General features: G+C 41.8%; 1 protein-coding gene across 1 annotated transcript in view; it reads left to right on the plus strand.

Moving 5' to 3' along the window:
• The window catches only part of LOC108091976 (acetylcholine receptor subunit alpha-like 1), a 54,272-nt gene that overhangs the window by 22,652 nt on the left and 15,046 nt on the right, over nt 1–16,574 (plus strand). The window contains exon 2 of the mRNA XM_017191386.2: nt 10,120–10,329. Coding sequence (XP_017046875.1) covers nt 10,138–10,329 — 192 coding nt within the window. The 5' untranslated portion in view covers nt 10,120–10,137. The remainder of the gene's footprint in view (nt 1–10,119; nt 10,330–16,574) is intronic.

Here is a 16,574-nt window from a genome sequence, read left to right on the forward strand (position 1 = left end):
GAAACTTAATTTTAAACGCCTTTCGAACTGCACGTAAATGAATTTTTTATGAATTGCCCGGCATTTTGTAGGCCATCTTGGGGGCGTCAGCCATTTGCTAAGTGTGTCAACTTCCGCTGCAGCAAAAACACGGAGAATATGGTATATATATATAGTATATATATGGTATAAGCCTCGGCGATAATCAATAAAAGCGACGGCGGGCGGCGAGCACTTTTTACCACAGTTTATGTTAAACTATTAACAGGATACTGGCTTCCGTAATGAAGCAGCTGACGCCGTAGTCCGGAGTCCTTAGTCCGTAGTCCGTAGTCCTTAGTCGATAGTCCATAGTCCGTGGTCCTCGTCGCCAGGACACAAAAAGCAGGTCGCAGAAAATAGAGAAGCCGAGGAAAACAGCTGCATTGTTCAACCAAACATACACACACTTACACACACACAGCTGCTGCTGCTGCTGCTGATGATGAAAAGCCAGCCAGATGGCGGGAAAAGCGGGAAGGCGTAAAAGAGAGTCATTGGTGCAATGTCCCGGACTCGTGCGGTGGAAAATCGACACTCAATATTAGCACCGTTTATGAGCTATGAATGAGTTACGACCGACGAGCGTCGAGCCACCGCACTTCCTTCATCTTGTGACCCAATTCGCTGCACTTTAATGCAGCCAACCGACTTTGTTGGTGCTTTAAAACTAAACCCCGACACAGGACAATTGCGTTTCCGCTTCCGGCGGAGACAAAAACATAAAAAACGACAACAAGAGGGGCAAACACATTAATCATACTCAACAATGAATCCGCCGCTTCCATTGCCACTTCGCTACATTAATTAACTCATAAATCTTTTGTGCATATCGAATGACAGAAATTGGCTGAGGGTTGCCCCACACAACCCCACCGGTCAATGGCCCCCGAACCCCATACATATACATATATATATATATAGGCGAGTATAGCCAATTATTTCGGCCCAAAGCACTCGAAATAGGTGAGCTCTTCTCGCTCGGCCTGTTTGATTAATGTAGCCGCTCCTCTGAAATATTGACAGGCCTTGGCAGCTGTCGGCATTGTTTTTCCTCGAGTCTCCGTTCCGGTTTTCCACGACCAGCTCTCCATCTATCTATCAAAACGGGCAAAAGTCATTTCAACAGCCGGTTATGCTTTGTTTCCTCCGAGTGCCGAAAATCGAACTGGGGGACTATCAATTTGATTCTGACACCGGCTGAAAGACGATCTGAGTTGTTGGAACTTATGATAGTTTGTCTGGTTTTGATTAGAATATCCTGCTAAAGAACTGTTGGTGGAAACTGTAAAGGGAACTCTCCTTATTAACTACAAACTGGTCTTGAACTTAATTCATAATTAATATTTATCAGTATAAATAATTTAGTTAATATTGAAAAGGCTTTCGTTTAATTCTGTACCTATATGGAAAAGCATTTTTAGAAATGTAGTTAGTGCCAGGGAAAAATAAGTCAACTTTACAGTTTTCTGTGTTTTTTTCAGTGCAGCGTTTTACCCATTTGGCTGAATTAGATGGGTGTTCTGGTGTCGTGTCGTGGTCCCCCATTTGTTGGCTGATGCCACTGCCACCGATGATATGGCTGCTGGTTGGCTGGCTGTAAAACGGCGTGTGTCTTGATTTTATGGCGTGTCGAGTTGCCCTTTCCATCGCCCTCGCCATCAGCATTTGCAGTTTCTGCATTATTTGTGTGCATTAAAGATAAACACAAGAAACGCGGGGCGTTGTTCAGCAGGTGAACATTAAGTTCCCGCCATTCCACAAAACAGTAAAAAAAACGAAGAAAAAAACAAAAGTGATGGTGGGAAGGGGGTGGTAAGAATCATTTCCCCACCGCCGGCGGTTCATGCGGTAAGTGCGACATCAAATGCGAATGTGAGGGGCTGGAGGGGGCTGCCATTGTTAGGCAGCCAACTAGTGGGCGTGGCATGTGGTATATAGAGTACTTATCATGATGATTATAATCAGAGAGCAGCCAGCAGAAAGCAGCAAGCAGCAAGCAGAAAGCGGGCCACTTGGCGCTTGTAATGTTGTTTGTTGTTGCTGCCGGCACTTTACGACGGCTTGCTGCACATCAAAGGCGCCGCGTAATGAGCAGCACACGCTTACCCCAACCCCCTCTCGCCCGCTGCGAAAAACTACCCACCCACACCAATGGCAACCATAGCATCCCCATCCGCCATCCGCTGGCATGTCCTGTCGTCTGCCAGCGCAAATTGACTTTGTCTGTGTGTTTTTGACACCTGCGGCAATTCGTTTCCCTGCCCCAACCAACCCACCATGCAACATCACCCGCCAACGGAGCCCCCTTTTTCGCATCAAAGATAATTTAAAGCGAACTGCAAACGGCAAACTGCGAGCTGCGAACTGCGAACGCGAACGCGAAACTAGTTCACGGGTAGCTGAGGGGCGGTGGCAACCTACATATTTGCTAGTTTCGTATCGTTTCGTTTCGTTTTGGGGCGTGGCAGCCCCCCCTTCCCCCTCCCAGACTCCATATTTGCTTTTTGGCATGCTGTTTCATAGCCGCAAGTTCCAACATTCTTTAGTTGTTAGCTGCTACAGCAGCAGTTTCAGTTTCTCTGACGGCCCCGAAAGTATGCCACGAATTTAGCTGCGTGCATAAAACTATTCCTAGGGAAATTCTGGTGATGAGGGGATGGAAAATTGGGGGGCGCGGAGAACATCACCCTCTGCCGGAATTACCTTGCCCAGCCATGAAAGTCGTGTTGCAATTTTGGAACCCCTAACTGCCACTGGAACTTCTTGTTTAAACGGCTTAGCTCTGAAGAAATGTAACAATATGTATCAAAAATATTTTATTTTTTGTTTCCCTTAAAAAAACCTCCATAAAACAGCCAAAAATTATTTGATTATTTTTTACTAAAATTTAATTGGTGAAGATATTCGTGGGTTTAAATAGTTTGGGAACACATTTTCTTGTAGATCAGACGAGACTTCATTTAAATGACCCTCCGCCGACGTAAAATTACTTAGCATAATTGTCCATCAGAAACGGTCGTTATGCAAAGGACATTCTCAGTTCCTTCCTGCGGCGCTTCATGTTTTCGTAATTCGTTTATTAAATTAACACCTTGGGCTATTTATGCATACATCTTGCTGCGATCCGAGTGTCTGCCATTTTGATGTACAAGCAATTCCGCTTCTCGTCTGGCTGCTCTTTTGGTCTTTCTTATGTAAATGACATTGCATAAACATAATTAACTCGGCACGGCCTACGTGGCGTATGAAACTTTTTGATGGCCATAAAAGAGCGCTTGAAGAGCTTTTGCATTAGCCAAGTTGGGCGACCAAGTTTGGCCATAAAGTCGGCGTAAAGAAATCCAAAAATCTCACACCTGCGTCCCCGGAAAATTGCCGTGTCCTCGAGGACACAGATATGGATATACGAAGTATAGTTTCGTAAGTTTCGTAAGAGGTGAAAGCAACAGTTTGGCATTTGTGCGCCACAGCGGAGACTGCTGCTTATTGATAAGCAGATGGGATAATGCAAGTGCAAGTGCCACACACACACACACATTCTATACTCAGAATACTCAAGTGCATGGCTCTCAAAGTGGAGCCAACGGGCCATGAGTGAGTTGCATTTGCAGCACAATCCATATCCATATCCCATTGTGTCTGCGCCATCCAGCTGAGCTGTCACTGGCTGCCGAATTGCCCGGGCAAATGTTGCTGAAATTGTTGCCATTGCATTGTTGCCCCTTTTGTCACTTTGGCGTTTAAAGCTCAATTGGTTTAAGTGCGAGCACTTGTGTCCCCCATTGCTTCATTGCTTGTGAGGCGGTTACTCTCGCACGAGTTGCGAATCCCCGCTGCAAGTGCCTCAAACTGGTGGCGATTTGTGTGGCTTTGAGCCAAATTAACCGCAGCAACGTACTGCTCTTGGCGCTGACTGATGAACCATGCTCTCGAGTTGGACACTTCATCTGCTAAGTAATTGGCTGAATAAGTCAGCTCTACAGACTTATTGCAACTATTACTCCGCTTATGGAGTGCGTTGCAGAAGCACTGCAAATAGATGTAATACATTAAGTGTTTGAAGCATCTTGAAAACTTTTCATTCAAATTAGAAAATAAATTCCTAAAGGAGTTGAGGGATGGCAGTAAACATTTAATTGAATATTTAATTTTTGTACTGTCTAAATCAATTCAACCACAAAATGAAATGCTTTTCCGTGAACTGTTTATAGGATTTGAACATAGATTAATATTGAAGTAAATTATTTTTTTTTTAAATATATATAAATAGCTAACAATTTAAATACAAAAAACTATTAAATATCAATTTGTAATTGATTGTACAAATCTCGCTCTTCAGTTTTATACACTTGAAAATAGCTAACGTATTTTCCGATGAAATTTAAATACCTGGCAAATATTCCCGTTAGCAACATTAGCGCCGCTGCTGTTGATGTTGCAGCTTCCGCTTTCCGGGTTCCCCGGCAGCAGTGGCAACTCACCTGGGTCATGGCAGCAACCCTTTTGCATAGCACTTAGAGCAAGTTACGACTCCCATTCCAAATCCCCTCCCCTCCTTTCCTTCCCTTCCCTTCCAGCACTCCGCATCCTGTGCATCCTATCCTCCATATCCTCTGTATCCTGTGAGCCCGCTCCGCCTAAATAGTCCGCTGAGTGCAGAAGGCAATAAATGCTAATATTTTATTTAAAGCGCTGATGGCGAGAGCAAGTGCATTTCATGCTTCCCCACACACGCTCCCCAGCTCACACACACGCACACACGCATACAGGCGAATACCAGCACACACACACTGACACACACAGGCAGTTGAGCGCAAAATTAGCTTTGTCTGTGTCGTGCGTTTTATATACATACGTACTATATATGTGTGTGTGTAAATGGCAGCTCAAAGCACTTGAAATTAAATATTGCGCATTCGCCGCGTTGTACGATGGCACAATTTGTGTGCGGTTCACGCATATTTGCACATCATTTGCCTTGCTCAAGCGACTGTGCAGCGGTAGTTGGTAAGTTGGTAAGCCTCTTTGGGCCCAAAGCCCAGATGTTTGTACCTCATTTGCAACCCTTTTTTGATGATTCACACACACACACACACACGCACACGTGTTATTTATGCAAAAATAATTTTCAAATGTTTCGCATATTTGCAAAGGTTTCGGTCCGCATATTCATAGCCTCAGTTGGCCAGCTGAAGCCGCAAAAGCGCGCTTCCTGTCAATTCCCCCGCTTTTCCTTTTCCCCTTTCCCTTTTCCCCTTGCGCTTTTCCTTTCACGAATCAAGAATCTAATAAAACTTTTCCCAGCTACCTGGCATACATCTGCTTATTTGCTTATCATATGCAAATTTTCGTGTTTCAAGTTGAAGTTTTCGTTTTTTTTTCGAAAAGGAAAATATATACACACACACCTGAATACTTTGTGTATATAAGTGTGTATATATATAGGCAACCCAAGAATGTTTAACAAGCTACCTGAGGGCGCTCATGAGCAAAAGTTCAAATAACAAAATTTTTGCTTTTACTTTTACCCGACAAAAAGTACACGCAAAAAACTCAGCCAGGTATTTCGGGCCCACCTTCGTTCAGATTATGATTGTATGTGTGTGTGTGTGCTCCTTTGATTATACAACTCTCTCTCTCTACTTCTATCTCTGTCTCCCCCCTTTACCTCTCTTTCCCACTGGCTTTTCCCCATTCGATTCGTTTGCTGGCTTTTAGCTTTTGGCTACGAATTTTCCAAGCACAACTACCACACCATCCTCTTCTGTTTGGCCAAGAAATTACTTTAAAATATCTACAAATTATGCATGCATCAGATTCTGCAAATAATTCTCTGGCAAATTTGCATAATTTGGGAAAAATGCACTCAGCCAGATAGTCTGCCAGCTAATAACAGGCCAATCAATGGGAGGGACAGACCATCTGCAATTACACGAAATCTATTTGAATAAATTAGCCACTTGAAGGGCTTTAGTTAGCCGTGGGTTTGCACAGTTAAAGAAATTTTGCAACGGGTTTAGAGCTTCAATAAGGTTTTCTTAAATTCAAGAATTAAAATATAAGAGGATTATCTTTAGATACCGATTTTCAAATAGAATGCTTTAGGAACTATAAGAGAGTTGCATTTGTTTCTTATACTAATTTTTTCTTTCTTTTCATGAGTTTCTGAATAGGAATTAAAATCGTTTTAAATAGTGTGTACAGTAATTTATTTTAAGAATCCTTTTTTCTTCGTGCACCTCTTTCAGTCACTCAAAGGAGTTGATTGGCAAGGGGAACCAAAGGATTAAGTGCGACGATGATGGGTTCCTTTGCCGGAGAGAAGTGAAATTCAATTACGGGGGCGCAGAGACAAAAGCAATTACAACAACAATGCCGAAAATGGCAGATGCCGTTGTGGCCATGTTAATATATCAGGCAAGAAGAAGTATGCAACAAAAAAGCCAGCGAGAGAGTAACAAAGAAATGGGCTAAGGGAAATGGAGAGGGGTTGGGGGGAGAAGTGGGAAAAGCGGGGTGGAGCATGCAAAACAAATAACACGGAAATGAAAAACGAACTCAACTGGAAAATTGCAAGAGCCCATCCACCCACAACCACACACACATACTTGCCACCCGTCCACCCACTCACACACACACATACATACACATACAACCACACCCATACAACAACCGGAAGTTGACTCGCCAGCCATGTTGCCGTCGTCGTCGTTTCCGGCAGAGCTTCACTTGGTTATTGTTGCTGCCGCCGCTTCTGCTGCCAATGCTGCGGTTGCTCTGCGCCGAGCTCTGCCTACTAAAAAATTTACTGGCGCTTAAAAATGCCAAACAAAAAGGGAACACCAGGGAGGGGGGAAATGCGGAGGGGGTGGGAAAAAGAACACAAGAAAAAAAAGAGGAAAAGCACCCAGAAAACACCAACTACAAGTGAGTGCACAAAAGACGAGCACAGAAATGACATAAAATATTTACCACGCTGAAAGACATTTTCATTTGCGGCACAACAGCAACAAGAGTTGGCCAACAACAGCAACACCAACAACAATAACAATAACAAAGGGTAAAAAGGACTCGGACTTGGCCGCAGCTCATTACGAACAAATTGACGGCTGGCTAACAAATAGTTTCTCTTTCAATATTTGCTGCAATTTCGCTGGCTGCACTCAAACAGGGAACGAAAAAAAGGAAAAAATAAAATAGAAACAAGAGAGGGCGAAAAAAATCGAAGGAAAAGCGGATACAGTAAAATCCACCCCTCAGCTTTTCCGCTTTTTCCCACACAGGATCGTTTACGAGTGTTTTTAATGCCACATTTTGGCTGCTGCCACTGAAGCTGCCACTGTTGCAGTTGTTGCAGTTGCTGCAGTTGCTGCAGTTGCTGCTTTTGCCCGGGAAGTGATTGAAATTATAGCCGCCGTCGGACACGTCGAGTGCATTCAATGCTCGTCTCGTTCGCTTTACGGCCATAGAGCTGGTCAGTTATTTTTGATACTTATTATTTTCATGCCACGCCCCCCAACAATTCCGCCCCTCGAATCTCGACTCCGGCGACCAACAAGTGTTAATAAAATGGCAAGGAGGAGGACAGCAGTGTTTGCTTTGTTCGTTCAGTACACTACAGTACAGTACATACATATATATTATAGCTCTCCCTGCACATCGGGCAATTACATAACAATTTGTTCTGCTGTTGGCGGGGAACTGTTCATATTGCCTTAGCTGAAACTAATCGTGCGCGTAGTGGACTTCAATCCCCGCCAAATGAGAATGAAGCACCGAGCGATTATTTCACAGGACCCCTTTTAGAGCAGGGAATTTATCCTGGGAGTGCTCAAATCAAGTTCATCCTGCGATAAACTGGTCTTTTTTCCCTTTGCTTATTCTTTTTTGGTCTCTCCTGATTGCAATTAAAATTGTGGCCCGCAGTCAATGTCAGTTTTTTGGCTTCATTATGCTGCCAACTCCGAATAACCAAAATGGAAGAGCAGCATTTGTGTAATTAAAACGAACAACAGTGGTGTAAAATTCATAATTTTTGGGTAACAAATTTAAACAAAAAGAATAATAAATATTTGTTTTCAATAGCAAATAAAAATTACGACCAAAATATGGTAATCAGTGCAACAATGTGTTTGTAAATAAATTGTATCCCTCTGTGAATGCCACGTTTGACCACTGATATCCCACTGTGCGGTTGGCCAGCATTTGTAGTCCTTCTAAAACTTTACCAGCAAAAAACCAGCGAAAATTCCATGGGAAAGTTTTGCAGTTTACATTTTTCATTAATGGCAATGTGAGCTATTTTTGGGGGCAGGACACGTCATCGTCTGGTTTTTATGGTGAGCACTGTTCAAACAAAAAGTTTATACAGACACATACACACAGAAACATATTTATATTAACAAATAGTCAGCAAATAATATTGCGCATACGCAGCGTTGACAGCCGCAGCAAGCCAAATTGTGGCCAGAACTGGGTGTGCGTACGTGTGCGTGAGTATGCGTCAGTGTGTGTGTGAGGGAAGTATAAATAATAAATAAATATAAATGGTCATATGGAAATGAAAATGAAATAATCTGCCAACTAAGAGGCGCATAAATAGCCCTCGAAATGACATTCATTTTGGTTGTCGTTGTTTATGTCGCCCATTTTCGTTTCGTTGTTCACTCTGTGTGTGCATGTGTGTGTGTGTGCCCTGTCGCCATTTTGTGTATGTGTCATGTTGCCCTCCCCGCTAATATTATTATTATTATTTCTTTCCATGCTGTTTTTGCTTTGTTCTGCGGTCAGTGACACGTGTTTTGTGCTGAATTATGCAGACGTCGGTATGTGATTTGATTTATTTCGGGGCGAAAGAGGGACACATTTTTATGAAATCAATGCGCAAATTACGTACATTTTACACATTAAATTAGCATAATTAATTTAGCCTCGTTGCTGAACCGTCAAATTGATAAATGTAATTGGCCAAAAACCATTCGCATTTCCCCTTCACAATATTTCTCCATATAAGTTTACCTCAAATTATGGAAAACTTTCTTTCCCTTTGCTTTTCCTTCTGACACATAAAATCTTTCGCACAAAACTTTTGCCGAGTTTGAGGGAAAAAACCCAGAACTAAAGACAGCAAAGTTTTCAGTTTTTAGTTTTCAGTTTACAGTTTTTCAGTTAAAAGTTTCGGCTTACAGTTGGTCGGTTGGCCTGGGCAAATCTTGAGTCGGCACAAAACCACTTGGTCAAGTGGCTGTTCGAGTTAACGAAAGGAGCTTAAATCCATCGAGTTGGCCATGAATTATTTGTAAATAACAATCAACTTGGCAGTGCGAAAAGATTAGTTTATATCGCATGAAGTTTTATTGCAATCAATCTTGGTTTCGTTCAAACAGCAAACAGACTTTCCTTCATCTCAATTACAAGGATCAACAGACCAATATTTACGTGTGATTATTGCTGGGTTAGATATTTCTCACATTTTTCCATCTATCTCAGGCACTTCCACTAATTGGCCAGAATGCCAGGGAATTGATTATAATTGCTTGTTTGTGCCTAATGTAGCTGTACACGACAGCACTTGGGAATGCCAGTTGGAATACGCTGGGATTTTTATGCATAAAATGCAGAAACGCATATTGAGTGGGGGGCAATTGTGGGTCGAGCTCTGGACTCGGGGATTGAACAATAACAAAAACGTTAAGCTCTTGTGTATGTGTGTGGCAGGCAGAAGACGCAGGAAGCGGAAGGATGCTTCAGGACACTCGCACGATGGCAGACATGCATGTTTGCGATGGTGTCTTGAGTGTTTGAGCCAAAGATTAAATGGTGTTTATGGCTGCACGCTGCTTTTGTGGCTGCTTTCTGATGCTGCTGCCCGAAAAAGGGAACAAAGCTCTAAGACTTTTGACACTTTTGCAAAATTTACGACTTTTTAAACCCCCCGTTTCGTTCTGTTTTCCCCAGCACAATTGCAGTGGAAAGTTTTCTATGTTTTTATGTTTTATGCTGAAATAATGCTAATGCAAGCAAGAACTATAGCAAAGCTGCACTGCCACTGAAGACATTATCCGCAACTTATTCGCATATTTATTTGCGCCTTTTCAGGGTTGGACCTGGCCTAAGATGGGTAGCGTGCTATTCGCAGCTGTATTCATAGCATTACACTTTGCCACCGGCGGCCTGGCCAACCCAGATGCTAAGCGACTCTACGACGACCTGCTGAGCAACTACAACCGGCTCATCCGACCCGTGGGCAACAACTCGGACCGCCTCACCGTCAAGATGGGTCTGCGGCTCTCCCAGCTGATCGATGTGGTAAGTGCCGGTCATTTCCTTACAATTTTCTTACAGTTTTCAGGCAAAATTCGGTTGTGAGAGATGGCGGAAGTGCTGCAACACGTATTCAACATAAATCAATAAGCCATTTGTCTTGATTGTTGCAGCAGGAATGGGAAAACTTTTGATATTATTGTTCGCAGGGGGATACGAATTCTGAATAATTGCATTTAAAGCTATGTACTTCAAAAGGTATTGGGTAACAAATAGTAATAACCTGTTAAATATCACAATTTTAAATAAATATGGTAAAATATAATACAATCTTAAATCGCAAGTCCATTAAATTATAATAAATGAACGGTAAAAATTGAAACTTGATATCTTCTAAATTTAGGCAACACATTTTAAATTTATGGTTTAATAATAACTTTACAAACTTTACAAATTTATCATAGTTTTTTTCCCAGTATTATTTATGTACTTTTTGTCAAATTGCTATGATAAATGAACGGTTGAATTCCAAAAGTAAGTTGAACCTTTGCCACATCTTCGAGTGGCCAAATCGCCTGCCAATCCGGCTAAATTCGCTGCTAACGAGGCTGCCAAACTAGGAAATCCATTTGTTTGACAAGTGTGCCCCACAGACGCTTCATGGGCTTATCAAATGACAATCATAACAGATTAATTCGCGAAAGCCCCGCGACGCCGGTAAGTAGGCAATGGAATTTGTTTAAGCCACAACAAACAATCGGCGTGCAATTAATAACTGTTTACCCGCCGATTAAAAAGCCAGGCTACTAAGCCGCTCCATTGTCTCGATTGTTGTTTGCATAATAAATCAATGGCTTGCCTCAGTTGATTGTTTTCTTGATTAACTGTGCAATTGCCAGTTGGAAAAGGAGGCGAATGGGCGGTGGTGGGTGTGGGTGTGTTTCTTTTTGGCCAGGGGGCATCTGTATTTGTATGGGTATTGGTATTGGCATCCGAAATTGGGCAACACCCCGGCATCCATATATCAACGCATTTCTGGCAATATCGAGGCGGTGGCTTAAATTGCAGCCGGGTGGAGATCGCTTCTGTGGGAAAGGCAAATGGCGCACAATCTTCTGCTCGGTTTGGCTGCACATGACAGCCGGAAATGGGAAGCCGGCTAACAGTTACGTGCTGTTGGCCACACAGTAGCCGAGCTTTGCGCCGTGCTCCTTGGCTCCTGAGCTTTGCTTTCCCCTACCCCTTACCTTCTACCATTCTGGGCTTAGGTTTTTTTCCAACCTTCCCTTTTTTTCCCTGCCCTCCTCTCCTGTTATAAATCACGCGCTAAGCACCGAGACCACTAAGGGGCATGTCAGCCAGGAGCAGCAGTCAGCAGCAGGAGCCGCACCACCAGGAGCAGCAACAAAAGCAGCAAAAGCAGGAACATCCACATGCACATTGGCACTGATCCTTGCAAAAATCACATTTAATAAAGAAGATAGTTTTAAAAGGGAGGATATTTATATGGAACGAGTTTATAAAAATGCATTCGTTTTTATACCCTTGCAGAGCAGAGGGTATTATGGTTTCAGTCAGAAGTTTGGAACCCAGTGAAGAAGACACCTCAGACCCCATAAAGTATATATACTCTTGATCAGAATCGAAACACGTCTGTCCGTTTGTCCGTTTGTCCGTTCCTCTTTAAACCAGTCTCTCAGTGTTGAAGCTATCTTGTTGAAACTTTCCCAAAAGTCCTGAAGATATTGCACGCAGCATATAAGTTGAAACGGGCCGGATCGGGCGACTATATCGAATAGCTCCCATACAAGAGAATGAAATGAAAAATTCTTGTTTTTGATCAGATCGACTCGATTTCTTCCAGATAGCGTTTTCTAACTACTATTGATTTTCGGATTTCATTATACCCTTGCAGAGCAAAGGGTACTATAACGCAGTGAAGGAGACACCTCAGACCCCAAAGAGTATTAATATTCTTGATCAGCAAAGGTTAAGCGAATCTAAGCCAATTGTATTTTAATTTCCAATAACACGCATGAGAATACATAGATAAAAACATTTGCGAAGCATTTTTAATTTGTCGTAATTGTTCATAACATCAACCTTATGATTACGAATATTGATTAAAATTCAGAGCTGGAGGAGTATAAATAAGTTTCCGGCAACGTTATCATATAGCTGCTACAGGAAAGATCGAAAAATATTTACAGAAATAAAGTAAATAAAATTATAACATCGTTGTTTTTCATCAGACAAGCAAGATTTTTGGAACAATATGAATATAGGCGAAAATATGGAAAATTAATAGAAAAATTATCTTTTTTTATTTTTTGGATTACTTTTACCCAGAGCAATTAAAGATTCGACGAAGCACAGCAAATTGAACGCATAACTGGTACAATTTTCAGAGTATAATAAATTTTTCTGAAAGTTTAAAATCCTTTTGCTTTTGTTTGTTTTGTTTTATTACATTTTATTAGTTTTGTTTTATTACATTTTATTAGTTTTGTTTTACTCGTCAGCAGTCAAGTTTGGTCTCCGCAAAGTCGTGAATATACTATTTTCACAGGCAAAGAATATTTTTCAAATTCTTAGCGGACCTTTGGAAGGTGTTTATCCTCTTCTGGGGGGTCGTTTTATTGCGTAGTTAATCATAACAAGATAAACGAAAACAGCCAACCACATCAACCTCATGATTACGAATGCTGATGAAAATCCAGAGCTGCAAGAGAATAAATAGGTTTCCCAAAAGGTTAGGCGAATCTAAGCCAATTGTATTTAAATTTCCAATAAAATGCATGAAAATCCATAGATAAAAACGTTTGCTATACATTTTTTCTTTTTGTTTTAATTAATTTTATTTTATTTTAACTTATCCCACTCCCTTTTGTTAGTTTGAGATTAAAGTTCGTTTAGTTTGTTTAAACCTTAGGGCTTTTAAACAACAAATTTAAAAAAATATAAAGAATAGGATTTATTTTTTTAACGAATTTCTAAAAATTGTGTGGCATAAGATATACAAACATATTTTAAAACGAATTCTCTAACACATACATATTATTCGTTAAACAACAAATCTCGGATAGTTTGTGTAAATCAATCTTTTTCTTTTTTCGGTTATTTCCTTTAGCCACACTCCACTGTGGGCAGGCATCTGGGCATCTGGCATAAGGTGCATATATCGAAATTGCTTTTCTGTGTATGCGAGTCCGTGCTCACACACACACACACTAATACTCACACGTACACACATCGAGAACAGAAATATCGCACAGCCGCCCTGTGTGCGCTTGACTGCTGACTGCTTGCTTGAAATATTCGCAGAATTTCTTTTATTGCAATAGTCCACTGGTAGTCCACGTTTCTCCCTCCCCTCCCCCACTTTTCCCCCTTCCCCTATCCCCTTTCTCACCCCATTTTCCCCTCCCTTCGGCCTTTTCCTTGCTGGCTTTCCCGGTGGCTGTTGTTGTGGGACACACGTGTTGCCTGCTTTTCCTTATTGGCATACAATTGCTTGTAAATTCTCCACACTGAAATCAGTGCTTGTAGTGCTCTTCGCTTTTCCTTTTTTTTATTGTTGTTGTGGTTGTTGTTGTGTTGGGTTGTGTTGTCCTGGAAATTGCAATCAACTGTCAGAGGAGAAGGGGGTAAAAGTATGTGAGGGGCAGCAACAAAGCAGCCGTGCGTTTTGGCCGTAGAATTTGTAATTTGCAATTTTCCATCTGCTTGCTCCCCGGTCGCCTGGTCGCCTGATCCATGGCTCAGTAGCTTGGGCTTATTAGTTGCATAACTGCTGCCCAACCAGGTGACATATAGTACAACACATACAGCATATAGCACAAAACTGAGAAAGGCAATTCCGGCTGGCCATCAAAAGCTGCATTGTTTCCCTGGTAAGACCGGCTTACGTTTTGCCACCGAAACGCATTCAAATGGCAAATGTTGCACATTTTGGAGCCAGTTAATTGCATGCTGCCCATAAATTTCGAATATTATTGGGGAAATTGAAACAGTAACCGAAATTGGCTCCGTTCAACTGGCAACACTCGAGCTCCTTTGTGTGGGAAAATTAACTTTTCCAAATTCTATATGTTCGCAGGGGTGCACAAATGTGTGACAATAGATTTTCCAAAGTGCAATTTAATTGAGCATTTCCAGAGAACACTTCCAATGTTACTTTGTAGCTTTGAGCTTTATGTTGATTCAGGCTTATTCACAATCCACAATCCGTTTGGCAAACAAACTTAACTGATGAATTCACACATTACAGGTGGGCTTAAGCCAACATCAATAATTACTCAGAGTGTCTAAGCAATTTCCTAAAAGCAAAGTATTTAAGGTAAATGGATTTGAGATTATAGCATTTATCAGGAACAAATAAAATAAATAAATATTTGTAATTAACGAAAGCTGTGCCAAAAATAATCCAAGGTTGACCAATTTCCCCACTAAATGAGAATCCTGAAACGAACCCGTATCCCATGATATTTTCGGAAATTAATTTACTGCTTACTCAGCTTGCAGCGCCTTTCAAATGCGGCTCCTGCTGCTGCTATGGTCACAGGACACTTTTTTGTTTGCCGAGTGGAATGCCTTTTGCCGAGTTTATTTACAGCACACAGGAAATTCGATTTAAATTGTAAACAAGCCCAGTCAGGCAAGTCATGGCCACAACGCCGGGCAATCCTCGTCCTGCTCCTTGAAACCCCTCTCTACTAAATGGATAAAACCTGACTCACACACACACAACCACTGGGAATGCAAATCCTGCTGCAGGACGACTGCTTAAAGCACTTGGCTTAAGCAATTTAAATGCTGTATATCCTGCATCCTGTACAGGATAATGCGACCCCTCGCACTTGCCACTTTCCAGTTGCCACTTGCCGCCTAAGTGCGAATAAGCGGTACGTGCAACAACGACAAAAGCAACACCAATTACACTCCGAGGTGCGAACTGCCCGAGGATGTCTACTCTGCAAGTCGGCATCCTGATTGCGAATTTCTCAATTTCTTATGAGATAAGCTGCGCAGCATCCACTGTGCTACACTAAAATAATAGTTAAACTACTTTATAGTTTAGTCATTAAGTTTGAAAGGGGTTTGAGAAAGTGGAAAGCGTTGGTTTTTTATGCACAAGAAGTTAAAAAAATTAAAGGATCTTTAGGTAGTTAGTATACATTATTTAAAACTTAAAATATTAAAAGTTGCATTTAAAAATTATAATAATTATTTTTCAAGAACAATTCCTTATCTGTTCCTTTAAGTAAATATACGTTTAATTAACCTTTTAGATTTTTTGAAATGAAATAATTTTTCATCAGACTCATATGATTTTTTGTATCGTACATCTAACTAATTCTCACTCTTTTGGACTTAGTAGTTCTTTTTTTTAAGTGCCTTGCCTTTGCCACTGGTTGCAACGGATGTCCCACATAAAGCATAAAGGACACCAGTGCCGCTCCTCTCCCCTCCCCCCTTCCCTGCATCCTTCGGAAGGCTCTGCCGCCTTCCCGTGATGCCATGCCGCACATTTTATCTCTTCCTTGCGCCGCACTCATCGCCTTTCGTTGTCATTGTGCCTGGTTCTTGGCTTTGTCGGTTTTATTGCCGGTTTTCCGCGACGCCCTCGCCTAATGACCTTTTTCACAGAAGGGCTAAGAGCCCTCTGAGCGGGTGATTACTGTACGGGGGGGAAGCAGGGAGACAGAGAGACAGGGAAACAGGGAAACAGGGAGCCAGCAGCCAGGAACCAGGAGTCGTGGGTCCTGGCAAAATCTATTAACACTGCGTGCCTCGACATATTGCCGCGGTCCCTGAGGTTTTCCACTCCCCCTTCCCCCTTTTCCCCCTCAACTTCCTCATCCTAAGTTTGCGGTGGAAAGAAATGCGAAAAACGCGTTACGGCGCATCATTATCGTTCTGTCGTTAATTACATTTTTCACCGCTTAAGTGATTTATTCCGCAATTTTATCGTTTTCTAATTTTTTTCTATTGAGTTTCCTCGCATTTAATGAGTTTGCCCTTTTATATTTATGAATGGGAAGGCAGTTTAGAGATGATCTGGAATTTAATTTAATATTGATAGTTAATTAAAGTGTACTTCGAGAGCTTCACTCAACTTTTCTTTTCAATTTAAGTTATCGAAAAACTCAAGGCTATTTTGAATATCGCCCCTTTGAGTTAGTTCGGTATCTCTCGATTAGCGGCTTACCGCAATGGTTATTTAAACTGTCTTTAAACCTAATACTGTATACCATAAAAAAAGGGAGGGATAGAATATCCTGCGGAAC

Source organism: Drosophila ficusphila, unplaced genomic scaffold (genome assembly GCF_018152265.1).
Source record: "Drosophila ficusphila isolate 14025-0441.05 unplaced genomic scaffold, ASM1815226v1 contig_791, whole genome shotgun sequence".
In the NCBI taxonomy this organism is placed as follows: Eukaryota; Metazoa; Arthropoda; class Insecta; order Diptera; family Drosophilidae; genus Drosophila; species Drosophila ficusphila.